The sequence below is a fragment of the Osmerus mordax genome, chromosome 5, assembly GCF_038355195.1.
Source record: "Osmerus mordax isolate fOsmMor3 chromosome 5, fOsmMor3.pri, whole genome shotgun sequence".
Classification (NCBI taxonomy): Eukaryota; Metazoa; Chordata; class Actinopteri; order Osmeriformes; family Osmeridae; genus Osmerus; species Osmerus mordax.
Window position 1 is genome coordinate 11,679,698 of NC_090054.1, and position 26,594 is coordinate 11,706,291.

The 26,594-nt window shown below is 47.3% G+C and overlaps 1 protein-coding gene across 1 annotated transcript in view; it reads left to right on the forward strand.

The window, feature by feature from the left end:
- The first annotated feature begins 1,001 nt into the window (after positions 1-1,001).
- ttc27 (tetratricopeptide repeat domain 27) overlaps positions 1,002-26,594 on the forward strand; it is a 64,152-nt gene continuing 38,559 nt past the window's right edge. The window contains exons 1-8 of the mRNA XM_067235888.1: positions 1,002-1,117; positions 3,854-4,031; positions 4,612-4,741; positions 5,659-5,799; positions 7,103-7,205; positions 14,084-14,248; positions 14,394-14,536; positions 21,576-21,688. Coding sequence (XP_067091989.1) covers positions 1,027-1,117; positions 3,854-4,031; positions 4,612-4,741; positions 5,659-5,799; positions 7,103-7,205; positions 14,084-14,248; positions 14,394-14,536; positions 21,576-21,688 — 1,064 coding nt within the window. The 5' untranslated portion in view covers positions 1,002-1,026. The remainder of the gene's footprint in view (positions 1,118-3,853; positions 4,032-4,611; positions 4,742-5,658; positions 5,800-7,102; positions 7,206-14,083; positions 14,249-14,393; positions 14,537-21,575; positions 21,689-26,594) is intronic.

A 26,594-nucleotide genomic window follows, 5' to 3' on the forward strand; every position in this document is an offset into this window, starting at 1 on the left:
TTCTCATCCCATGACAAACATGGGGGGGGGGATGCCAGAATATATTCCTTTTGTCATTATGATGCACACTTACCCTGACCTGAAGCTTTCATGTTGCTCTTTTTTTTTGTTCAGACCTCTGGTATCTTCTGGCAGTTGGCCGCCATTTAGTGTATTCACATCACAGGATTCAGTAAATCTGAAAACGTGTTTTACTCCTTAAAATAACCAACAGAGTAGAGACAGGTCAAAGATGGGGTTCTACAATATAATATGATCCTTATGTAACGCGGGAGTCAGGTGGCTGAGCGGTGAGGGAATCGGGCTAGTAATCGGAAGGTTGCCAGTTCGATTCCCGGTCATGCCAACTGACATTGTGTCCTTGGGCAAGGCACTTCACCCTACTTGCCTCGGGGGAATGTCCCTGTACTTACTGTAAGTCGCTCTGGATAAGAGCGTCTGCTAAATGACTAAATGTAAATGTAAATGTAAATGTAACAGCTTCCCTAGTAGTTCTCACCTGCTGTCGTTTACTGCTTGCAGTTGAGTTTGGCAGTTTACTTGTGACAAATATATTTTTTATTGACATAGGCTTACTTAAAGTGAAGGACTGCATGGCAAGTAAATTGATATTTAAAAAAAGGCTTGACCTTTGATTGCATTAGGGTATGCACGCAGCTAACACCAGTAAGTAACAGGCAACTAATCGATCATGTTTTCAATGCATTAGTGTAGTTTGTATATTTTCCACTCTGTAATCATCTTGTAATTTTTGCTGTCAACAACTAAACACGACCATAAAATGACTACGGTCCCTGACCAAAGCGTCCTCCTGATTAGCTTTCCCATGATGCAATGCGAATCTGTCATGGCTGCTCACTGATGCTACCTGCAGCACATGGGCAGATATAAACAAATTATTACAATTGAAATATAAACGCGGTCATTATAACAGTAAATATATAAATCGGAAATTCAGTTTTCTTCTCACTCTGGTCCAAAAGTGCCATAGACGTCATCAGAATAAACTTGCTTTTGACGTTTAAGATGGTGCGGGACGTAGAGATTCCCGTGCTCCGAGGTTTTCTGACAGCAAGCGAGGCAGCGGAATGGAAGCAGAATATTTTCAGCTCTGCAGGTGAGAAAACGGAATTCCGCAGTTATTGTTTGGATGTGTATGTGTTATTTATGTATGGTATGTAATGATACGAACGTATTAGTGCAGTATTCAGAATAATTATATCGAATGTACCCCATTTCAGCATCTTAACTTGTAAGTGAACATAGCTTCTGACCGGTTCTTAACCGGCACCCGTTGCAAAGCTGATGTGAAGCCGGCGCGCTGAAGGAACGCTGACAATGGTCTTACGAACAATTTTGTACTTCTGCAATACCGTATTATTGGTTTATTATGCTGTGACTTGGTATTCTATATGCCCTTATGTGGCAAGTAATCTGTCAACCATTAGCTCTTTAGCTTGCTAAGCTAGCTAGCTACATACAGTACCTATACAGCACGCGGAGCATCATCCTCGAGTAGGTTTCTTTGCAGCGTAGTTGTGTGGCAAGATCGATGTTAAGTTTTCACTGGATTGGAATGGGAGTCTGAGTTGGTAGTCCCTGGCTCTTTGCTAAGAAGAGTTAATACTCAGATACCACTCTTGGTCAAAGTAGCTTACACATGCCGTTAAGATATAAACTAAAACCAGCTAGACGTTCACAGGTGGTTGATGACATGATAAGACTGGATGCTTGACAGTCACTTTGACATCTCCGCGCGCCCCGCATCTATCCCAATGTTGCCCGAAATTTTAGATAAGCAATGATGTTACTTATGTAAGAGCTGGTACAACTATCTATTTCTTAATCATAATTAATTGTTACATACAAGTTTAAAATTAATGGTACAAGTTTTCACGATGAGCATTGTATCGCATTGTACAACATAAAATGGTATGCGATTAACGCACATGGCAAGTCATAGGAACCCGGTGTAGTCATTGACTTGTATGTGAAGTGACATTTGTCGCAGTCAAGACAATTCAGCAAGCACCCAAGGCGTAGATTTTGCTTGTTCAAGTGAAAAGTACAGTACTTAAGTACAGCACGTGTTGTGTATTCCTGTTTATTAAGATTACTGTTGTCTGCATTCTAAGCTGCACAGATAAATATAATGCAGCTTTATGACGGCGCAAGAATCCAACCGCAGATATTGGGTATCTCCCAGGACAGAAGCAAGGGGCTGTTCTTGTCATTAGTGGAAGACAGTTGTTAGTCTATTGTCTGCATAGATTGCCAGTTATTTCCATAAATAAGTTCCAAAAATATGAATAGGGAGTAAATGATCTGTGTGTGCTTGAGGCGGTTTGACAGTGTCCTCTTATTGCACCCAGATACAAATTGTAATACTAAACCTGCTTCTGTTATGTGGCACACAGCCAAATAATCAAATAATAAATGTCATTTGTTTGCATGCCCTTACATTAATTACTGCTAATTGCAAAGCTCTTTTGAATTACAGTTTAATTTAGGGGCATCCACTACCATGCTTTCCATAATTGCTGTTCTTCAACCAAGCTAAAGAGTAGCTGACATGTTATTAACAGGCTACCGCTGCCCTCGACCTTAGGCTTTAATTTTCTCACTCATACTATCTCACTTTCCCACTCATACCATCTCTCCCTCTCCCTCCCCTCTCCACCCCCCTGGCTCTATGCTATTACTGCCAGTGGGTTTCATTAGATGGGTACAGCACAGGTGAAAAATCACAACACCTTACAGACAGTGTTGCGATAACTTATAAAAAGGGGGGGGGTTCTAAGGTAGAAGCTATGGCACACTTTCATAATGCAAGTAGGCCACTTGGACTTGCATTCCATTCTAGGAAAGGGCTGTTTCTTCATTTGGAGGCTGCTGCATAACTAGGATGTATTTTGACTGATGATGACTTTTATGATAAAAGACATTCAGTGAGGTCATAGGAACATTTATTTTGAGTGTGTGGGGGGGGGTGCTGGGACTTGTCTTCAGAGGATGCAGTGTTATTTTTGTCTCTGAACAGTCCTTGGAACTATCATTAAACATCCCCACTGTCTTGTCATCTAAAGCCATAAGCTTCCTTTTTATATATGTATTTTTGGAAGTGTTTGACAGTAAATGTGGTTACAGTTGTACTTGCCTTCATTGGCAGAGACTGTTCCATAATATATTGCCACTCCATCACACGCTACACCCCCCCCCCTCCTGTCTCCCCCAGTTCTCTCTCCCTCGCCGTCTTCTGTCTCCCTCCCTCGCCCACACCAACGGAGCGCCATGCAATCAATGCTAATGAGTCCAGCCAGCCTCTGTGCTCAAATAAAGGGCTAATGAAAGCTGCTGAGAGACTGAGGCACGGCGTACCAGCGCAATTACTCCATGGATAAGTTGTCTTGCTCAGCCTCATAGCGAGAGCCATTGACGATAAATCAACATCTTTCCTCTACCGTCCCTCAGTCTTCGTCGGCAACACGTGACCACGTACCGCCATCGGACGTCTACTGGGATTTGCTTAATGCACCCATTTTACTGCATGAGGATATCCAGTTTGATTTTGAAATTGTGGAAAATGATGTGAAACGAGTGTGGGAGGGGGGCTGCAGAGGCCCCAGAGGGAGGCTTCGCTTCCTCCAGCTTGGCTTAGTCAGAAATAGTCATTTCGCGAAGAGCAAAACACATAGATCTAATATACGGCGGTGGCGATAATGGCTATGCTGTTACTTTAGATGTCAAATGACGTGTGTGCTTCCACCAAGTTTAGGAAGGATAATGGTGCCGTCCAAAGTCAAAACCATTTGAGTCATTAGTCACTTCCTGTCTCCCGCTTCCTGTTTTCCAGAGGCGGGCTCTCTGCTCAAGTGCTTGTTGGACGGGGACTACGAGGCGGTGCTGCTGAGTCCGCAGGTGCTGGACCTCCTGGGTGGAGACGGCGGGGCGGGGGAGGGCATCGAGGCCCACCTGGAGAAGCAGGTCCTGGCCTACCTGGCCGACCGCACGGAGGATGACAAGGCAGACAGGTGAGGAGAAGAATGGAGGACGATTGGAAAGGAGAACCGAGGGATTAGAGCATTGCATCCTGCTCCGATGTAAGAAGTGTAATAATCAGTGTCTCACCGCCACTTTTATAGCTTTTCAACCACTATACAGCCTCTTTTATCAAGAATTCAGCGCAGGTAGGGAGGAGAATTACCAAGTGGTTCTCTGGCTAAACAGAGCCCATCTGTCTCCTCCCTCTTTCTTCTACCATGAATTATTAATTTTTAATAAGGACAGCTTAACATCTTCCTCCTGTCTCCTGTGGCGGGAGTTGGGATAGCGTCTTTGGGAGAAATGTGAATGTTTCATTGTACTCGTATTGCACCCCCTCCCACTCTGTCGCCACGTTACTCACTGTCCTCCCCGGCCTTAGAGGCTGGCCGGAGGTCGTGTGGTGGTCTCGGCCTGGGTGCGGGGGGGGTTCGTAAATATCTCAAGAGCCGGGAGGCACATTTAAAAAATCGTCCCGACTCGTTCAGTAGGACACCTATGCTATCTAGGCACAGACTCGGGGCTGAGAAAAGGGAGTGTTTGGAAGGGTGTGACTGTCTGTTTCCTCAGGGAGGTGGCTCTGCTGGCCCTGGCTGTCGCCTGTCTGCACCTGTTTGTCCAGAGCAACTGGACCGGACCCCCGGTCACCATCCATGTGGCTGACCTTCTGCCCCCAGCCCTGCTCGCTCAATTCACCGAGGTACTGCTTCACCCCGCACCTTTTGGGGTCATACCAATATCATCTTTCACATGTTTGGGAGAATGGTCCAATCATCCCAAAAATCAGAACGCTATTTGGGATTTTCCATTGTCATCCTCCCTCTCTCTTGCTATTTACATCTATTCTGTTCTGTTCTCCTCGCTGACTTATAGCACAGCAGCTTTGAATACTTTATTTCCCTGCGATGTCCGACCATCAGTGCTTGGAAGAGATGCTTTAGATGAGTTCATTTGAAAAGTCTTCCGACCTTAGGGTAATGCAGCGGTGTGCACTTCAGGCGTGTGTGTCGGCGGGTTGCGAGGTATGATGAATGGCACAGACGAGTGACCGCCCCCCCCACACACACACACGCACACACACACCCTCCTCCGTGCCCTTTGCTCTGGGTAATGAGGATGTATGGAGTCGCTGGAGGGAACAAGGGATTTGGGGGAGGAGCGATGGAGAAAGAAGACCCTCGTAATGAACCCCTCTCAGGGGTCCCAATTATGTGGAGAGAGAGGAGAGCACTTTGAACCGGCATCTGATGGAGAGCCCTGGTTGGTGGACGGAATCCCTCCATCACACCAGAGAAGAGGCTGATTCTGCTGCCTGACAATTTTCCACTGTGGTGATTTATCGGTCTTGCTCTGTAAAAGGACCCCCCTCTATAAACTTCTTTTTATATACTGGCTTTATGGGTGGCCTGAAATCCTGTGGTGAGTGATTCTGGATGAGGATGGCAGCCTTCCTAATGTTGCATTGACTGTGTCTCTTATGACCAATTAGCAAATCAGGTACTGATTGGTTGGAATTGATTTCAAAGTAGTCAATGTTGATTGGTTGCCATTGAGCCTTACATTCCATGCCAGTCGTCCCTGCCAGTCGTAACGCTCCATCCCCCTCCCTTGTGCCAGCCCCAGGCCCTGACAGACGCCCTCCTGGACAGCCTGCTTCTGGATGGGGAGTCGGTCTACAGCCTGGTGGCCAACCCCTTCCTCCTGCTTCTGGTCAGGGTCCTACTGGTCAACTGCTCTTCTAAAATGGACAGCCTTCAGGTAAGCACTTGTTAAATCCCTCCCTCACTCCCTCACACTCTCTTTCTTTCATTTGTCACACACACACGTATCACCATCCTGTCTCTCTCTCGCTGATTGTCTCCACTCGCGAGCTAATTCTGAGGCGGTTTAGTTCTGTGGAATACAAACAATTGAGATGTAGTGAATCATGGTTTCTGTAAATCTGTATGGGGCTCCTACTGTCGGTGGAACCAGAACCCCCAGAGTATATTATGTCGGTTGGTCGGTTGGTTGGACTTGAATGGAACTTCTTTCTTTCTGAGATAATTTCTTGTAGGAGACACGCACACTTTCATGTTCAGGGACGTCACCACCCCCCCCCCCCCCCCCCACCCATTTTAACACTCAGCCTTTAAAATGCAAATGAGTTGAAGGGAATTAATTGCGTCCAGCAATTTCATTGAGCATCGGGGAGTTTGGCTGACTTAACTCAAGGGCACAGTGTCCGTTGCCACACATCCACCCACCCACCTCCTTTCATCCTTCCACCTCCTTTGTTACCACCCGGCCCTTCCCTGTTCATCTTCATCCTTTCTTCCTCAGATGAGACTGGGAGGTGTGCTCGGGTGCACATGCTAGCTTGTTTGTATGTAGGCCATGTGTGCGGGATGGTGTTCTGTGTGTGTGCACAGCCGTGCCGGGACTATCGATTCGGCGAGAGAAAGACAATTAATGCGCCATAAGGCTCCACGGGCCGGAGGACCGAAGGCTCGCGCGGGCAAACGAGACGGGACGTCGCCGCCGCCGCCACTCACACGCAAATGAGCTCTCTACACGGTTCACTGCTCCTCGAAAAGTGCGCCCACGAGAGAGGGGGGGCGGAGGAGAGAAGCCCTTACGTGGCTGGGAGCTGAGGGGTGGGGGGGGTGGGGGTGGGGGTGGGAGCTGCAAAGACGGAGTTGGCTCTTTCTATAGCTGGGTCAGCACTTCACTATAACACGGTGTAAAACGTGTATTTTTGGGGTTTCTTCTGGGGGGTTTTGTAGGTATGTGGTTGGTCCAGGTTGTTTGACATTTTTGTTGAGTACCTCACAATACAAACTGTCATGTACTTTGTGTGAGCCTCCCCGTTGTGCATTGTAAAGAAGCACTCACCGGGCCTTCTCCACTCCCAGCCTGTCCACTTACCTGCCCGCTCGCTCACTCTCATTCTCTCACTCACTCACTCATACATTCTCATGAATGTATTCATTCATTGGCTCAAAACCACTCTCTTGTTCCTGTGCTTCTTATTTTGTATCATACTATACTGCTTCCCCATGTTCCTCGTGTGTGTGTGTAGCTGCTGCCGTGGTGGACCCTGCGCTATCTGAACGTCCACCAGCAGATCCTGGAGGAGCGCTCCCCTCAGCTCCTCAACCTGGCTCACGGCTGCTTGGAGAGAGGTCAGTGGTCCGTGTGAGCACACACTCTCGCACACACACACACGGGCACACAACATCTGTCACACATGCACACGCAGCCGTAGACCACTACCAGGGAGAGCTGCAGAACATACATGGTCTTTGGTCAGAGGGCACACAATAATTGAGCTGTCGTCCGTTACCAGGCAGGGGTAGTCCTGCATCATCCAACTCTAACCTCTTCCAACTATCCTTTTTGAAAACTGCCAAGTGGAAAGGGGTTGTCTCTCCACCTCCCCACACACACACACACACCTTGGCAGACCAGCGAGGTAGGCTGGCAGTGTCATTCTGTAAACACAACTTGAGGAGAGTTTAGATTTGGAGAGATGCAGCCGTCTTCCCCAATGAGGCATGGCCCTTTTGACGGGCGGTGATGTCGCGGCTGTGTTGTGGCAGGAGTCACAGCACTCTTGGCAGGCACCGCCATGACGTGCACGCCACCGCGACAGCTCTGTTGCTACAGTGACGGCTGTCTCGCTCCACAGACCAGCAGTGTCAGCGGATTACACAGTGTGTGTGTGTTTATGTGGACGAAAGTTGTCTCAAACAGTCTGATTTGCAGCTGTCCCTGTTTGTGCTGACCTGTGTACATAAAGGGTTTCTGTGTCACCTGCACAGACAAAGATATACTGTACGTTGTCCAGGCTTTGAGAAGCCACCGTCCCTTCCTCTGTGTCTCCCGGGGGCCCCAACAGCGTCTGTGTTGCTGGGTCAGCACGGCAGGGCTTAAGTGGACATCGCTCCTGTAAATTGGAGTCTTCTTTCATTTGCTTGTGCCCTCAGAGTGAAGGGTGGGCGGAAGAATGCATTGAGCCGCAGTTGCCGGGTAATTTTCCCTGACAATGTCAGGACTCCAGAAGGGCCCTCTTAAGGAAAAGCGAACTCCAAGGCCTACTGTCGTCTCTGATATTATCTGTTGTGTGCCACTACAGGTCCTGGTGAGGGCTGTGACTTCAATAGGTTGTTTCAATGCTAACAGATGGATACAATAAAAATCCATCCTTTTGTTTTAGTTCCATTATTTCTGCTCCCTCATGAATTACCAATGAATGTTTAGTACTTAAAAACAAGCTTGTACAATTCCCCTGCATTCCTACTGAAGTGAAAGACATCGGAATTTGGTTGTTTCTGTTGTCTTGGTGCTGGCTGGCTAGTTAGCCTCATCTAAGCTAGACAGGTGTTCTCACCGTGACAACCCAGTTTTCCCCTGACTCGGCCGTTCTGGTTTTTTCCTCAGCCATTAGCATCCATGCTTCATTTGAGCCAGCCCGCCCCCCCACCTGCCACCCCCCACCCGACACCCCAATAGCTGCCATTTATTATCATCTTTCTCTCTCTCGCTGTCTTATCTTTCCCTGTTCTTCGTCTGTTTAGGGAGATTTGGAGCATAGACCCCTAAAATAGACTAGCATGGCATTTCGGAACACTAGTGGGGGAACTCACATCGACCTCCTTTTGTAGTGTCGTGTAATGTGATTATTTTTACTAAGCAATTCGCCCTTTTTATTACAGTTACATAATTACCAAGGTGCGTAAAAATCAACAATAGTGATTGCACTGATTGAAAGGTAGGAGATTCTTTTAAACGTTTTGTGCCAGTATTTGACTGAACAACATTTTATGTTCATTAGCTAAAATAATTGAAAGAGAAACTGTATTAAACAAAAGACATGCAGATAAGAATAAGCAACGATAATTTATCTGAAAGGAGAAGTAATCAGAGATTGGAGTAAAATGTACTAACATTGCAAGGCCAAACGAGTGGGGTCCTGTTTCAGCAGGGCAACAGTGACTGATCAGGCCCGGTGAAGCCAGGAGTCCACTGTCCGCGTTGATGTCCTTGTTGCACAGTTGGTCTCCTGGATAGTGGAGACGATGGTGGCGGGTTGTATGAAGGAAGAATCTCAGAGCAGCCGTCAGCCGCAGGAGGGGTGAGATGTCGCATATTGGAGCCTGAATCTGCCTTGTTTGGGGAGGCAGACTTCAGAGCTGGAGCTGGTGATCTGCTTCAACAGCAGGGTTACAGACCAGGGTCTCGAAGAAGCATCCGGAGACCGGTTTCAGTGATGGAAACTGAAGAGCAGAGCCTAGAGGGCCTGAGACCAATCAGATGCCTGGGTCCTGAGAACAGAGTGCTTTGCGAAAAACGACTGAGGAAGTTGAAGACTTGGAAGAGCACGTTCAGAGTTGATAGTGGGTTTTATATCTGACTTCTCCTCTTAGGAAGTGACTGATACTGCCTTTGTTTGAAGAATGAGTCAATTAAGATATCGTTTTTAAAAAGACTGTCTCAACTTGGAACAGAACTATATCAAACATGACTTTTACAAGTGAAGGCATGGTTCAACGATATTACAATAGCATTTTTTAGGTAAGCATTATAAATGATGAATTCACATTATCGATATTATATTTATTGTAAATACATTTCCCCCCCACCCACTCTGCACCCTTCTAGTATCCAAACAATAAGGTCAAGGACACCAGATCGGGTCCCGACCGATCGAGACTGTTGTCTGTGAAAGTGTGCCGTCTCGCAGGTCAAGATGTGTGAGGAACAAATATCTACCAATAGATCCTGCCACTGGCGTTTTGTTCATTTAATCAAATTTCCCACCAAATATTTAGGATTTCTCATCTTGGACTTAATCCTGTATTGCATGGTGTACTTTGTAAATCTACCCAAGAAATCTGAGGGGGAAAAAAACCTGTCACAGGGAGATATTGTAGGAGAATGGCATACCAGGCCAATACCACACGGTATACAAGGTGACATCCCCTTTCCCCGGCGGACTCCCTGTGCAGAGCCCACCTTTGGTTCTCCCCTCTACCCAAACACGTTTATCGGAATGCAATCTTTGGAAAACTCAGCATGCATTCACCAGTCAGGGCCGATGCAGAAATCCTCACCGCCGTTTACTCCTGTAAATAGTTGTTTACGGTGAGATGATGTCTTTGTCCCTGAACAGAGCTTGTCGTGTGCCTCTTTGTTTTCAAGCTGTTCGACGGGACGCAATAGCTCCTATTTATTCCTGGGTATTAACTCTGGGCTTTGGTACATTGTGCGGGTACCGTACTTGCTTCTAGAATTATAGTCTAGGAAAAATGTGGGGTTAGTAAAAAAAAAAAGAAAAAAGAAACACTGTAGAAATTCAGACTGAGAATTGGGTATGTGATGGATTTGGAGTACAAATGAAAATCCAAGGGGCAAGGCAATTTTCGTGTAGTTTTGTCTTGAGAAAAGTTGCTTAAAATGGATGATTAATTATTTACCTATTGATTTATTGCTACCATCCAAAAGGGCCCTTAAGGATTTGACTTCATATCAGAGGCAAGTGTGGTATTGACATGTGGCATATTGATTACCTTCAGGAGTCCCTGAGGTATCAGTTTTAGTCAGGCCCTATCTAGAATACGCACATCAAATAATGATTACTTCTGGGAACAGACTATTTTATGTTTTAAGCTAGACGCAAGTTAAGAATAAAGATCTAAATGTTCCTCATTTATCTCAATTCCCTTACGATTAACTTGGTCTTGTCTCGATAATTTAGGATTGAAAAACACTTGGTGAAAAATATATCACTTCCAAGATATGCTACCTCAGAACCATTGAAGATTGATTTGTTCACTAATCAAACTGAAATGTAAAGACTTCAGTGAAGACATTGAAGAGGAGGAATAAAATGGAAGATGGAAAAATACAATAAAAGGAGGAATGTGTCACCTCACAAGACATACTGTATATAACCACAGATTGATTGCATATTCTTATCAATCGGTTTCCATGTGGGCTGAAATTACACTGTACCCGATTAACTATTATCACTTTCTCATTTCTACTATGATACAGCACTGAAGGCAGGTTCATCATAATGTAGTTACCCATGCAGTTGTTTTGGATTCAAGTGTTGTGGGCATTGCCTTAGCCTGTCTCTATCAGAGTTGTTGTGTGTGTGTGTGTGTGTGTTTTAGGAGGTGTGTGGTGTGTTCCCTCTTGTTTTGCCACCTTGTCTCTTGAGAGTATGTTTGGCTGTGTGTGTGTCACTTTCTACATAACAACCTGTATTTGCATGAGAACATGCAGGGCGCCCGCCTCAGTTGGCGCCCTGGCATTTCTCTGCACTCCTGTCTTCACCTGAGCACCCCCCCCGCCAGTGATTCATACTGAGGGGGTGTCTGGCAGGCTACAAGAAGGATACAGAGAAAAGGGGGGGGGGAATAAGGGAGGGAGAAACGGAGGTAATTAGGATGGCGTTCTCTTTCTCTCTTGCTCCTTCTCTTCCAACCCTCCTCCTTCATTCCTTCCTCCCTCTACGGACGTGAGCTCCTGCCTGCCAGTGGCGTCGACTGTAGCCCACCTGTGTCAACCTGGTCTAATGACGCCATAGGAAACCAGCAGTGGAATGTTCTAGAAATGTCTGGATACCCTGTCAAGTGTTGCTCCATGCCTCTCCCTGCCCAGTCGAGAGGCTATGTGTGGGCATAAACTGGCAGGAGGAGGGATGTGTCTAAGATTGGGCACTGCCTGGCACCTATGCCAGTTTTATACACCCTCCGTCGCATTCCCTAGTAGGTCCAGGAGTTACAGAGTTCTATTGTAGAAAGTTGGTATTTTACTGTATAATAATGCTGCAGTGAACCCCTTTTTAATTTAGGGACTTCATGATGATCATCTGTGTACGGTGGACATTTATTTACATATGCGAGAGTTGAGGCAAATCAAGCCTAATTAGCTCCTTGTTTGCATTTATTTCGCTACTGGTTTTATCTTTGTAATATATGGGGTTAAGCATGTTAAAATACAAAAATCTGAAACAAAAATATACATTGTTCCAACAGAGAAGGTAGTGCATTAGGTAGTTACCTAAGGATTGGGATTTATGCATTTGGAATGTAAATCTTAAAATGAGTACATTGGATTGAGGTCCACTGCACCTGTACTTTGAACCTCATGAATCCATCCATTCAGCCTTCCTGCATCCCATAAAGCAGGACCAGTTTGGTCCGTTTTTGGTCGGCTTTCCTCAATCCTCGTTCCGTTTTGTTTTTCAATTCCAATAGACTCCCCACTCTTACTGCTGGCTCCGTCCTTCACGCTCAAGTTCACTGCAGTAATGAGCAACAAACACCAGAGAAACACAAGCGAAACATTTGCCACCGTATATATATATTATATATGGGTGAATAATTGCCTTGATTAATTGGTTGAGCCAGTATATTGTTCTTCTGCACAATGGCTGGTTTTATCCCCCATAAACACACTCAAATCTCAACATAGTGACACAGGGTCATTACTTGGTAGTTTACTAACTAGCAGACAGTTCAAACATATTTAATTATTGTTGACCTCTAGTAGACTTATCATCAATTGCCCAATTTTTGCTTTTGTGTTAATGTGGGCCTGTGCAGGCATTAGGTGTGTGTGTGTGTGTGTTGTAGTTAACAGAGTGTGAAGAGTGAAAGGGCTCCATGGACCATGAACGAACACTCGGATCCATATTCTAGAGAGCAGCAAGAGAAATAGACTTTGCAGTCTTTCACTACTATGTAGGCGTGGTGCGTGCTGGTGTGGACAGCATGCAAGATGGAAAAGGGAGTTTTCTACCAATCCGTTTTTTCCTCTCACTTGCCTACCTTCCAGTAGTGTGAGAAGGAACCTGTTCTTTTAGTTGTTTTGTTGTAGTCTTGTATGTGAACTGTAATATTAATAAATGTATTCATTCAACCTTGATGAGGCTTAGTAATACATCTCAAAGAGGAACGACTAAACATGCACTCAGTTCCACTCGTCGTCTTTTGCAGACTGACTAAGGACGTTTTGGTTTGAATATCGTACTGCATCACAAAGCCCTGTTTGGCCCTGTGAAGAAACGTGCCCACTCCAGATCCAAATAAGTCCTGGCGTTCCTGTAATGCAACAGCCCTGGTCACGACACGCTCCCCGCGGTGCGGTCCTCTTCTCTTTGTTTCCTCTGAGGTGACATTGGACAACGGCTCCTGCCCCTCCTCTCCTCTCTCGCCTCCCCCTCTCCATCCGTTCCTGTGCATGTCATCCTCTTTTGCTTCTGTCAAGGGACCAAGCGGCAGCCTCGCAGCCATGGCTCATCACTGAGTGTGTGTGTGTGTGGGGGGGGGGGGGGGGGGGTTCACATGCATGAACACGGGCACGTCACAACAGAACATGGTGCTCGTGGTGTGAGAATCGCTGGCTGGCGGTGAAGGTGACACGGAGGCGTTAGGAGTAAATCTCATCCCTCGCACGGAGACCACCCCCCACCCCACCCCCCCCCACCCCACCCCCTCGGACAAGCGCCTCATAAATGTTGAATGCCTCCTCGTCATGAATTAAACACACGCTTTCTCATACACACCCCTTCACCTAGGATAAGAACCCGGGATAATCTCGTACGGCGGCCTTCAACAGGACCGAACTGATAATCAGATTGGACGAGCGGAGGGGAAGGACAAAGGCAGACTAGCACCTAGGCTCCTATCTCAACCTTCTCTTTGTCTTTTTAATGTGTCGCCTCAAGGTCTCTCTCGCTCGCACTGGTGATGCCCAGTGGACACTAAGAACAGCTTTTAAATGGGACCTTAGGTGGTGTTTAATCTCAGATGACATTAGCAATCACAATGTTTGTGATAGGTGTGTGTGTGTGTGTATGTCCATTCGATGACGAAGTGGGGATAATATATTAGTGGGTTTTATGACTTCCCTGACCTTGTAGAAGCCTTTATCCCCAAAGTAACACCTTTATTCAAAGTAACACTATCAACTAGGGGGGAAAAAAATAACAATTTAACAGCCTACGTTACGATGTTGGTCATGGAACACATTTTCCTCTCTGCCACAGTGATGAAGTGCGAGTCCCTGTTTCTGGCCGGAGTCAACCGATGCCTGGCCATGCAGTTCCACCTGGAGTGTGGCTACACCAGCCTCACCTACTACGAGTACCACCCGGCTAAGGAGAGCTTTCAGCGGGCCAAGGAACTCTCAGGCCTGGAAGTGAACATGACTGGTAGGAACTTGCCTCACTCTAGCTTTTCTGGCCCAGGAGAGAGCAGCCTTGGAGATGGGAGGGTAGCAGCTCGACAGGGCTGGGGGAAGGGAAGGCTGTGCGCTTTCAGGTGGTTCAGTGGGAAACTCCACTTTCCTCCCCTCAGGTGCCCTGGGCAAGAGGACCCGCTTCCAGGAGAGCTTCCTGGCCCAGCTCATCCTGGAGGTCAAGCGCAAGGACGACACCCTCGTCCAAGAGTCTGACTCTGACCGGACCCCCACCCCCACCCCAATGGCCAGCCTGCCAAAGGTAGGAACTCCTGCAAATATGACGCCTCATCACAATACCCAAAGCAAAGGTGTGACATTCACACACAGCATGTCATTGTCATAGGCACTCAAATGCTTGCAAACACACCTTTTCGCAACCTTGAGGTAGAACGAAACACTAACTTAAGTCCTTACCTTTGAATATCCATACTAATGTCTAACTTCAACTGTACCTGGCACCAGTCGACATTTACATTTAGTCATTTAGCAGACGCTCTTATCCAGAGCGACTTACAGTAAGTACAGGGACATTCCCCAGAGGCAAGTAGGGGTGAAGTGCCTTGCCCAAAGACACAACGTCATTTTGCACGGCTGGGAATCGAACCGGCAGCCTTCAGATTACTAGCCCAATTCCCTAACCGCTCAGCCATCTGACTCCCTGACCCCTCAGTTCAGAGGGAGCAAGCACCCTTGCTCACATAGATCAGGGGCAAATACGGTACCCGGTGTCACCAGCAGAGGGGGCCTCTTCTCCACCCCGCCAGCCACCAGTGTCGTGTCATACTAAGATACTGGAGCTGGAGACATGGTCCGAAAGGCTTCTCAACTCCCCAGTCACTTTTCACTCTTTAGCACTCTCTTTCTCATCCCTCAAACTCAGCCGGAAGAGGTTTTTATCGTGTGGGTTTTCCAGCGGCTGGTAAGTCTTCTATTAGCCAGCTCAGGCGTGACCGACGGCCGTGCCTCATTGCTCGGAGCCTCCGATGGAGTGGAGGTAAAAAGCGAGTTGTGGAGTTTTCTGGCGAGGGGGTTTCTCAATCTAGCGAGGCGCTTTCGGTCCGACAGTCGTGTCTGCGTGCTGTTCGAGGCAGGATCACGACGATGCTTGACCTCTCTCTCTCTGGTTGAGTCCTATTGGAAAGTCCATTCCCCTAAGAGTAAGAGCTTTACTTGGCTAAGAGCCTCACTTGGCTTGAACATGGCAAAGACAAACTACAATCTTGTGCAAATGCACATTGTTTGTGCATCTATACCTACCTCAGCCACTACCAACTCATTCACCAGAGGAAGAGGAATGTGCCGTAAACCGAAGCTTCTTCACTCTTCCACCATCAAAGTGGCAGTGCACTGTGTTTTTGTTCATAGAAAGTGGGAGAATCGTGCCAGAGAAGGGAAACACTGCCAAGACCTTCCCTGTGCAGGTGCCTGGATGTGGCCGGCCAGCCATGATGTCACCGAGCCCTGGGTGACGACAGGTCGCAAGGTGATTGGTCAGCCCCGTGGTGTAGCTTCTGTCAACGTGGAAAACAGGCGCCATGCCTAAAGGACCCCGAGAGAGAGAGGAAACGAGCTGCCCTGCACACTGCCTGTCAGCTCTGCCCGAGTCACACCACAAACTATGAACACACACGCACATAAACTCACACTTAACAGTCACATACTGTACTACACACACAGTCATACCTGCTCCTCCGCATCACTGCAAGGCACCTCAGACCTCCAGGCGTGTGATTTGAGGAGACTCCTCTCAGCCCACATTTCCTCTCAGCCTTTTTGTTCCAAGTGAGCAGGAACGTGCAGCCTCACTGTTAAGGTTAGCCAATTCCAGGATATGGGTTGGACTGCTACCACTTGAATAGAAGAATTACAACACTGTATGGAATCGGCTAACCGGGGATAGCATTCTTTCCCAAAGAGATTGGAGGGAATGGAATGCCGGAGAAAACGACTCCAGCATTCCATATCACGACACTACCCCCACGTCTGTTATTTACCGCCCTGCTCTACCAAGAAGAGCTGCCTGTCCGGGTTGGACCGGAGCCCGTAACATTGCACAACAGCCTCGAAACATCAAGAACCTTCCCCCCCCAGAGAGCCTTGTTAATCAGCTGCCGTCTGTCTGTCCGTCCACCTGTCTGCTGAAGCGCTTAGCGAGGCCGCCCGTCTGGTGCGGCAGGTAGTGCGTTGCCGAGGTGACGCAGACAGCTCCCAGCTGTTAGGCCCTCACCTCGCTGCCCAGACCGTGTCACTCCTCCAATGATGAGGTGCCTATTAGAGGCCCCACAGCACTGCGGGCTCGCACATACTCGCGCACACTCTCGGAGGTATACGCGAGTCGAGGAGGCGCACACACACACACACACACTCCAAAGCGCATGCCTGTGGAAAGGGTCTGGCTCTAGACATGAGCCGAGGGCCCTGTGGCGGTGTTTGGGGTTCTCGGTTTGAGAGATGTGAAAGTCGGGAGTGTTGGTGGAGTGTTTTACACTCAGACACACCATCACACACAAACATCCTTTCCAGATGTGTCTGAAGGGGGGAAGTGTGGTGTTGTGGGGGAAGACGGGGGGGGGAGGAGGTGCAGAAGTCTAGTTTCTCGTTATTTTATTTTGTTTAGCCCGCCAGTCCTCCATCCAGTCCTGTTTTCTGTAGCGTGGTCCGTCTTGTTTTCCTTCCTCGTAAGTCATCTCTTTTTTTCTCATCCCTTCATCATCCCTTCTGCATATCTCTATCCTACCGAGGACCCCTTTTGGACATCTCCACACTAAATCACACCCTCCCGACCCGTGTGTAGCCCACTGTTTGTGCGGACATTTGAGTGTGTGTGCGCCAAGAGGATTGACTCCAACTCCCAGGATGCATTACTCAGCATCCCCTCTGTCGGATCCATCTACGTTGGCCCAAAGCCACGCTTGTCAAAGGGACCAAATTGATTCATCAGGGCATGATTCCATCCTGACAGCGGGAGATGTATCGCCAAGATGCACGCTAGTAATTCCTATGGCACACTCGCAGGATAGCCTCTTGTAGCGTGTTAGCCAGCGAGAGGGCTCCGTGGTTTAAGGCCCGGCTTTCACCTGAGCCACCAGTGCGTTATGTAAAACGACCATGAGATTAAGACATCGCACAGCAAGACAGAACTGCGGAAAGCGAGCGCCGGAGCGGCTTTATTCGGTTCTCACAGAACAAGTAATCTGTCAGGTTTTTGCTTAATCATGCCGAGAGCCTTCCACTTTGCATGTTCCTGATGCTGAAGAGGGAACTCTTGACAGAGGAGGGGGAAGGTGGAATGGATGGAGAAGGAGAAGGAAGAGATTTGTGTACGTGCTTACAGTATATTAGTCCAGGTTCTGGTTGCAGGTCTGGGGGGGATTGGATAGGGTTAAAAGAGTGGTAAAGCAGAGTTCACTGTCAGTGAGCCAGGTTGAGCAATCATCATGACTTCAGTGTAGCGGCATGAGATCTACTAACAGGGAATGAAGATAGGGTGCTGATCTGGACCCTAGGCCTATACCCAAAGGAAAGGTTTAGCAGCGGTAGTAGTCTTGGAGCCCCAGGGTAGCGTGTAGAGGTTGATTCGCATTGTGTTGCCTTTGAATACTTTCATTATAACAAAACAATGCTAAAATGAGTCAACAAAGCGGTGTAAATATGGTCAGTGGCTCTGTTGCTCTCCCTTTTTGTTCTCTTATGTCCAGGCTCAATCCCTCCCCCTCTCTCACCCACTCTCTCTCACTCCTTCCCTCTCTCTCCCACTCCCTCTCACTCCTCTCTCGCTCTCTCTCTTATTATCTCATATTCACTCACTCTCCCACTCCTACTCCTTTCCACTCTCACTGACAGTCTCACTCTTTCACTCACCCCTTCCCTCTCTCTCTGTCTCTCCCTCCCTCCTCCTGTCTCTCCCTCCCTCCTCTTGTCTCTCCCTCTCTCCCTGCTGGTCATGGCTGGGCTCCAGCAGAGTACCTCAGGCTCTGCTCACACCACTAATGCCTTCATTATTGGCAGAAGGGGAGCAAATGGGCTCAATCAAGGCCGTCATTAGCCAGAGCTGACTGGCTGGCTAGAATGGAGAGGGAGGGAGAGCATCTGTATTGAGTCTTGAGTTTGTTACTGAGAATTTCAGCTCGGGGTCAGAATCGATCTGTGTTTTTTTTTCATTGGCAGATCAAGCTATGGATCCACGTCACATGGAGCACTACTTGTGCATGTGCACAGTCTAGCTGTAGCAGTGTCCTTTTGGTACAAGCGCCTATAATGAGATCGACCAGGTGTAGATCACACCAGGTTGTCGCACACTATTCTACGTCTTAAATAATTCACACGTGTGCATGAAATGACTGCTCAGCCGGCTTCCAGTCCTCCCGCATCTGTAGACACACTGCCACTCCTGTCGGCTTTGATCAACAGTCACGTCTGCGCCGTGAGCTGCAAACAAAGTGATGTGTCAATCAAACCCGGACGCCGGGAATAAAGACTCCTCCCTAACGGGCCGTTTTCTTCCTGCTCTGTAGAGCGTGCTGCCTGTTCGGCACTGCAGAGGCGGCGTGTATAACGCACGGGGAAATGACAGAGGGGGTTTGCCGTGCCAATGGAATGTAAATGAACTATAGAAGCACCTTGACGTCAAAGAAAAAGACACAATATAGGATTATGGTCCAAGTGGCATCGAAAACGCAGACCAGGTTCAAAACATTTTGGTCACGAGCACAGCGGAGAACAGAGACCGGGGCGAGACCTCCTGGAGAGACCTCCTGGAGAGACCTCCTGGAGAGACCTCCTGGAGAGACCTCCTGGAGACCTCCTGGAGAGACCTCCTGGAGAGACCTCCTGGAGACCTCCTGGAGAGACCGACTGGAGAGACCGCCTGGAGAGACCTCCTGGAGACCTCCTGGAGAGACGTCCTGGAGAGACGTCCTGGAGAGACGTCCTGGAGAGACGTCCTGGAGAGACGTCCTGGAGAGACGTCCTGGAGAGACGTCCTGGAGAGACGTCCTGGAGAGACGTCCTGGAGAGACGTCCTGGAGAGACGTCCTGGAGAGACGTCCTGGAGAGACGTCCTGGAGAGACCTCCTGGAGAGGCGGATCTTCTGCTGTGTGTGTCGTCTCTGTTACAGTTTTTCTCAATTGCTAAGACACATTTCTTGAATGTGTACTGTGTTTTTCTCCAAACTCTAAACACACATCTTCATACTTACACTGTTTTGGCCAAACCCTTGGCTTTTGACCCAAAATCAAACACTGTTTTGGCCAAACCCTTGGCTTTTGACCCAAAATCAAACACAGTAGTCAACACCATATTATCTGTCGTATAAACCTAACTTTGCATTCAAAATACACACAAAGCCCTCAAATAAATTCAACCTTCTGAATACCTTTTAGACACTGCTGGGAGGAATTGAAAACACTATTATAAAAAGCTTTTCAAGAACCATTGACTATAACGTGTCCCTGAATTTTAGATATGTTCCACCTCATGAGTTTGACATGATGTCATAAAACTCACAATTACTGCAATTGTCCTTCTTACAGGCTGTTTATTTTCTATTTACATTATACAGCAATTGCATTTTGAGCTATTGTTACTGTAGTGGTCACAGTATACAAATAGTAGTACTGTTAGTCAACAACACAAATGTATTGCTGTAAATTGTAATTTGGGGAACAAAGGCTAAGAAAACAAGGAAATAAACAAATAATTGTTGCCTGGGTAACAGAGCTTGAGTACAGTACTGTTCATTGTGGGTCAGCATCCTATCTCTGACCAGGGTCAGGCCAAAGATTTTCCTCAACTTCACAAGCAATGTTTCTCTTGCCAAACAGCAGGGAAAATGCCCCTGAATGCCTGAGCCATCCCTGACAAGACTCAAGAGCAATGTCCCCACAAGTTTCTTCCATGGCTTGGAGAAGGTTGTTCTGTCATAGGGATTTCTGTCATAGTGTGGCACGGATCTCATTTGAGATTGTTGTTCTTCCTCTGCCTCTTCCTCTCCCTTGTCCACCTCCTCTCATTTGGACAATTATTCCTTTTCTTCTGATATTTGCATCCATGATTTCAAAGTACAGATGAGCTTACCTTTTGTATTCATTCCAAACCCCTGATTGCTTGTTGAGTATATTTGCTTGTTAGTGCTTACACATGGATAATTGGTTGTTACGGGTGTTTGAATTGCGCTGTTTCGGGTTTACTTATCAAATGGCAGTGTTTTCTGAATGACATAATGGTGATAATTGTGTCTTAAAGTAAGAGGTGTGTTTAGACTTTTGCAAAGAAGTGTGAATGAACCTGAGAAATGTGTCAAAAAAGGTAAATTGTGTTTAAAGACTGGGGTACATGGTCTTTCTGCTGGGATTTGGCAAAATGGTTTTGTGGGGATGGCTTACACATACCATTTTTGTGTGTTAGCAATCGAGAAAAACTGTAATAAGAGCACACTGGCCTACCTCTGCTCCTGTGTTGGTATAGCGTATGTATGTGCACCTCTCCAACTGATGTACGTGACACATTAACCAGAAACGGGCCATGTCACTTGGCGTTTCACACTTTGTGGTTAAGTACGTGACAAACAAGTGCACGTCAGCTCCTCTTGCAAGACACAGAAAAAGGAAGGCGCTCATTTTCCATTCTTTCAATCCACTTCAAGATACATTTATCGTCCAGGACTTCCTGGCAGACCACCCTGCATGTTTACTTCATCCGAGGTATTTGGAAAGCAAGCCTGTTTAGAAATGTTCTGCTTGTTTACGAAGGAAACGCTGAAACCGAGGATACCTTTTATAACCCTGTTGTACTCAATATAGAGGGCACTAAAAAGAATAAAAAACATTGCAACAGTGTGTGTGTGTGTTTGGAAGTGCTTGTTTTTGACGGCCAATATAGTTTGAAGTATTGTTTTCCCCGTGAATATGTTTCTTTTGAAACCAACTCCTAGGGGCCCAGCTACATTTCAGTTGCGTAAAGAGGTGAGTGGGAGAGGAAGAGCGAGGGGTGGCAAAGGAGAAGGAGCGGGGGAGACCATGCTAAGAACGATTTTTGGGGGGGGGGGGGGGACGCCTTCGAGTGACTCACGGAAAAGGTCCGCCAAAAAATATGTCCGGTTGAACTCTTAACTCCAGTTCCCTCATCAAACTTCGGTCACTGAAGGTGGATATCCACTTAGGAGAGAGGGGCCTCACCTGTCGGAGGCTGTCTACGTTTATGGGGCATGATTTAGGGCTGGGGGCTTTCACCCCTGCTGTTGAGCTAATGTGTGTGTGTGTGTGTGTGTGTGTGTCTCTTGTTTTCTCTCTCTCTACAGGACCATGACCTGGGCGATGACACGGTGCTAAACCAGATCAACCTGGCAGAGCCGGGTCAGCATCAGCTGCCTGACCTGAGCGCTGAGGAGCAGGCCGTCATTCTGGGCATCTGGTAAGACCTTCCACCTGCACACTCTCACTGGAGACCCCGTTACCCCATACACCTTTTAAATGGCCAACGTGTCATCTTTCAAATATAGTTGTTGTTACCGAATACCGAGGCCCTTCTTGTCATTTTGACATGTTAAGATGGGGGCCCATCCTGCTGATTGTACACATTTTTGGGTGAAGTGTGTATACACAAAGCTGTCTTCGATATCACTCTCAATCAGACAAGATGCTTAAAGATATTTGGAGCCTGTTAAGTGTCCTTTTGTATGAGACAAACATGGTCAAGTTGATACTGCTACAGTCAGCAGATCTCAGCATGCACTAGTGGTCACATTGGGTCTTTATTAGAATTCCATTGCAAATAATCTGAAATAATTATCAGTCATTTTGCATATTTAAGCAGTCACTAAAACCATTTACCAAACATGCATTTTAAAATGGTATTTTCATCATCATCATAAGTAGAGAAGGCGACCCCCCCCCCCCCCCCCCCGAAAAGGTGAGAAACTGTAAGGTCAGCTGAAGGTCAACTGAGGAGCCAACTCAGGTCCCCCAAAGAGAATTCTGGGAAGGCTCTCTGTGAGATTGACGAGCGCTAGGTTGAACCGTCTGTCCCCCTTTCAGCTCCTGTCTGCCTGCCCGCCTGGAAAGATGGTGTGTGTGCGTGTCTGCTCTCAGTCTGGCTCGCTACAGCTTTCTTATAAACTGTTTTTAGAGTCTGCCGCTTTTTTGCGCATGTTACAGATTCATTTTTTTAAAAGTCTGCTTGTCAGAGTCCCAGGCCAGAGGCCCTTTTTACGGCAATGGTTTTTGCAGCACTTTTGGAATAGGCCTCAGTTTGGAGCAGAGAGAGAGAAAAAAAATGGAGAAATAAATTCAAACCTTTACCAGCAAAACCTTTTTCTTAACCTTCCTTCAGCCAAAGCCATTTCCCAAAATATTGTCAATTTTTTTATTGTTAAGCCGCTTTATTATTACAAGTCTTAACAGTACATCACTGTTATTATAGGCTCTTTCATTGGGACTTTTTTATTGTTTTCGTGCTTTGTAGGTCGTCTTTTTTTTGTTCCATTCAGTGTCTGTTTTCCGAAGATTCCATCTGATACGGCCTCTGCGGAGTGATGTCTTTGCTCCGTGCTCTGGCGTTTTCTCTCTTCTATCTCTCCTGAGAGGTGCCATAACACGAGGTGATGGCGAGGCCAATGTCTGTCTGTCTGTCTGTCTGTCTCTCTGTCTGTCTCTCTGTCTGTCTGTCTCTCCATCTCTCTGTCTGTCTCGCTCATTGTTTTCTTGGCTGGGTGTGTGGGGGGGTTAGAAGATGCAGAAAGTTGGGGGGGGGGGGATAAAGGAATGGAAAAAGGACTATGCACCAGAGTGGAGCAGAGGAAGGTGAAGCAAAACGAGACTGCGGGTAAGAGAAGGAGGAGGGGAACATAGTTGAGGGTGGTCTGGTGGGGTGGAGAGGGGCCTGACGAAGGGAAGGTAATTTACGGAGGGAGAGAGGGAGAGAGGCAGGAAGAGAGAGAGAGATAAAGGAGTGGGGGTTCTGAAAGGTAGCACTGAGGGTTCAGCCAGTTGACCGGCCTCATTAGCTTTCATCGTGCGCTGTGCTGAATGATAAGGGTGGGCCCCCTCTGCTTTGAACCTGATTGGTGGTCTGCCCACTTGTCGTCCTCCTCTCACACACCTGGCCTCCCGTCCCTTATAGTCAGCCTCCTCTGTGCTGAGCTTCTCTTCTTTCCTACTGAAGGGCCTCTCTGCCTCCTGTTTTCCTCTCCCCCCCCAACTTGTTGGGAGTCAGGTGGCTGAACGGTTAGGGAATCAGGCTCGTAATCTGAAGGTTGCTAGTTTGATTCCCGGCCTTGCCAAATGACATTGTGTCCTTGGGCAAGGCACTTCACCCGACTTGCCTCGGGGGAATGTCCCTGTACTTACTGTAAGTCGCTCTGGATAAGAGCGTCTGCTAAATGACTACATGTAAATGTAACTTCTCCCTGGTCACAGTAGCTTCAAATAAGTCCCAACTTAATTCCCAAAGGGAATACACTTGGAGAATACTACTGTATGAGCCAGCCACACTGGCTTGGTGTTTCTGCATGTGGCTAGATGGACACACTTCATGCCTGTTGTTCTCCTGGACACGAACGCCCCTACAACGTGACTCCTTAATTGGGCATGTTGGGAGCACACAGAGCACTTGTCGTTTTAAAAGGTCGGCGTCCTCTTGCCTCGCTGCAGCCGGATGAGTGAATCGTGGGCGTGGAATAATTAGCAAACATAATTAAGCCTGCGCCGGGATATAATTGGATTGACTGAACCTTCGAGATGGATTAAGAGTGGGTCTCAGAGTAGGGGGGGTTTGGTTGCGGCCTTGGTCTGTATAGTGTATGGGTGTGTACGGTGTGGGTGTGTAGCGGTATGAGTGGCCCTCTTCACCTCAGTCCGCTTATCTTGCGAGTGAACTGTACACACATGAACCCCACCCACCCCGCCGTCGTGGTAAGTAACGACTGCTTCAACTCTGAAAACTGCATTGATGCACAATTCATCTCAATGTCGACCAAAAAAAGTCTCAGATGATAAACGGCCATGTAATTTCTCTCAGCATTTTCCCCCTAGTCTGCCAAATGTCCGAGGACGTTACACGTATAACCCCCCCCCCCCATCCCCCTCTCTGGTCCGGTGATCAAGCAGAACTTGCTGAGCCCAGAGCTTTTTAACAGCCCTTTTTCTTGTAGCTTCACCTGCATTACCTGAGTAACAGACATTGGATCTCATGCACTTTTCTGACTGGCCCCTAATCAAATAACTTGTTGTCAGAGAGTATTTATGTACATGTTTAGGATTAGACCTTGACAAGGAGAATGGAGTTCAACATCCGTAGCTCAAGGAGTGCAGCAGGATTGGTAACAAATGAGTAGGAATGCAGCCCAACAAAGCGTTCTCTCCTTCGCTCTGAAGTTGTGTGGATTTGATTAGTCTGGTCTAGAGCAGGCTGTAAGGTGGATGTCAAAGTCAAGTGAATTGTGCACGGTAGCGCCTGTGGCCCCCGTTTTGCAGCTGGGCTCCTTTATACGCGCGTGCACCCACACACACCCTCACACTCTTTTTAACAGGAGCATCTGGTCTGCCATCCCTGCGGGGAAATGAGTGGAGTGTAAAGGTGATAGTCTTGGCTGAGCAGACGTTATAGCCAGATTGAATGTCTGAGTTGTTCTCCTCGACTGACTTGACTAGGGACATCATGGTTTCGTCAAGACAGTCGTGCTTTACATGAGAAGCAGCATGACAGGAGACTGGTACTAATCCCAGAATCATAATTACCTCATTATTTTAATTTCCTGTTTCCGTGTATTCTGACAGCCTTAATGCAGGCATTTCCACAAACACACTGTCTTCAAACCTCCAGTGTTTTTGGATGTCATCTTTTCCAGTCCTCCTCAGACCCTGGCCTAGTATCAGAGACACCTCCCTAAACCATTGCATTCTGGGTATATCACCCAGTATGAAATTCCCCTTTGTGTCCCAGAAATATCACCCACCAGTTGTCTCAGCACCTACTACTAGCTGTAAGTCTGGCATGGTGCCAGCACCTAATTATTTGGGCAATTCTGTCATCAAATCCTCATTTGAGATCCTTGCCAGTCAAATTTGTCAGTCTTTGTTTTGATTCTTCAGGATAATGGGCTTCAACTGTAACTTTCAGTGAACTTTCAGTGAACTAGTTCAAAATAATAAGTACAATTTTAGAAAAATATGCCTTATTTTAGTAGAGATTTTGATCAGTGAGCAACTATTTGATTGATTTTGATCATGGAAGTAACACATAATTTACTACAAATAGGTGAAACGTATCGTTTTCTGTTTGGAGAATTTGGAAAAGGAAGAAACCATAATAGTCTTTCCGAAAAGAATGAAGTATGCAAATATTGTTGTTGGTTTGGCTTTGTGAATGATTTATCATATTGAAATTTCTTCTGTAATGTGACCATTCATTTAGGATCAGTAAAGTATGCCAAGAGGAACTCTGTGAACTCAGTGGCTTTCCCACAGGTCACATGCTTCACACGCATTCACTGACTCACACACACACACACACGCATTGAGACACACCCACACAAGCTCACACACACACACACACGCATTGAGACACACATAAGCTCACACACGCATAGACACACAAGCTCAAACACACCAGCCATTCACACACACGTTATTCACAACTGTACTATCCCCAGTGTGCCAAATCCACCAATCATAACGTTCTCCTCACCATGAAGGACATGGCTCCTTCAACATTGACCAATTGACCAAGTGGTTATTGAAAGGAGTGAGACGTTGCTGTTGGCCAGAGACGGCACACCACAGAAGAACATGCCTCACGTTTCCTACACCAGGCAAATACTGTACTTAACTGTATTTAAGTGGAAAAATAATAAACAACATTCGCAAAGGAACATTGTTATTACACCTAATCTCCCTGAAATTGAAATCCACCACGGTCTGGATAGCAGCTCACTCGAAAACCTCACATTTTTTGGCACCACCTGAACAAGTCTTCGTCTGTCCCAAGTCTAGATGCTTGAACGGCACGAGCACTATTTTCAACCAGTTGAGTAAAGGAAGGATCGAGAGAAGCCCATGGTCTCTGGCTCTTCTCCCACGTCCGTGCACAGTTCTCAGCCTTTTGTCAAAGTTGCTACATACGGCAGACAAGGGATGTGGGTGCCAAAGTGAACTAAACGGCCAACGCGTTCCGAAATCACTCGCCGTCCCCCCTCCTCGCATGGCAGGCTGATGTAGATTGATGGTCGGCCAGACTCAGGAGGACAATGGAAAAGCCTCTCTGTCATAACACTGGCAATTCTGTCTAATGGCTGAAGAACTGATGGCTCGTCGGACACATT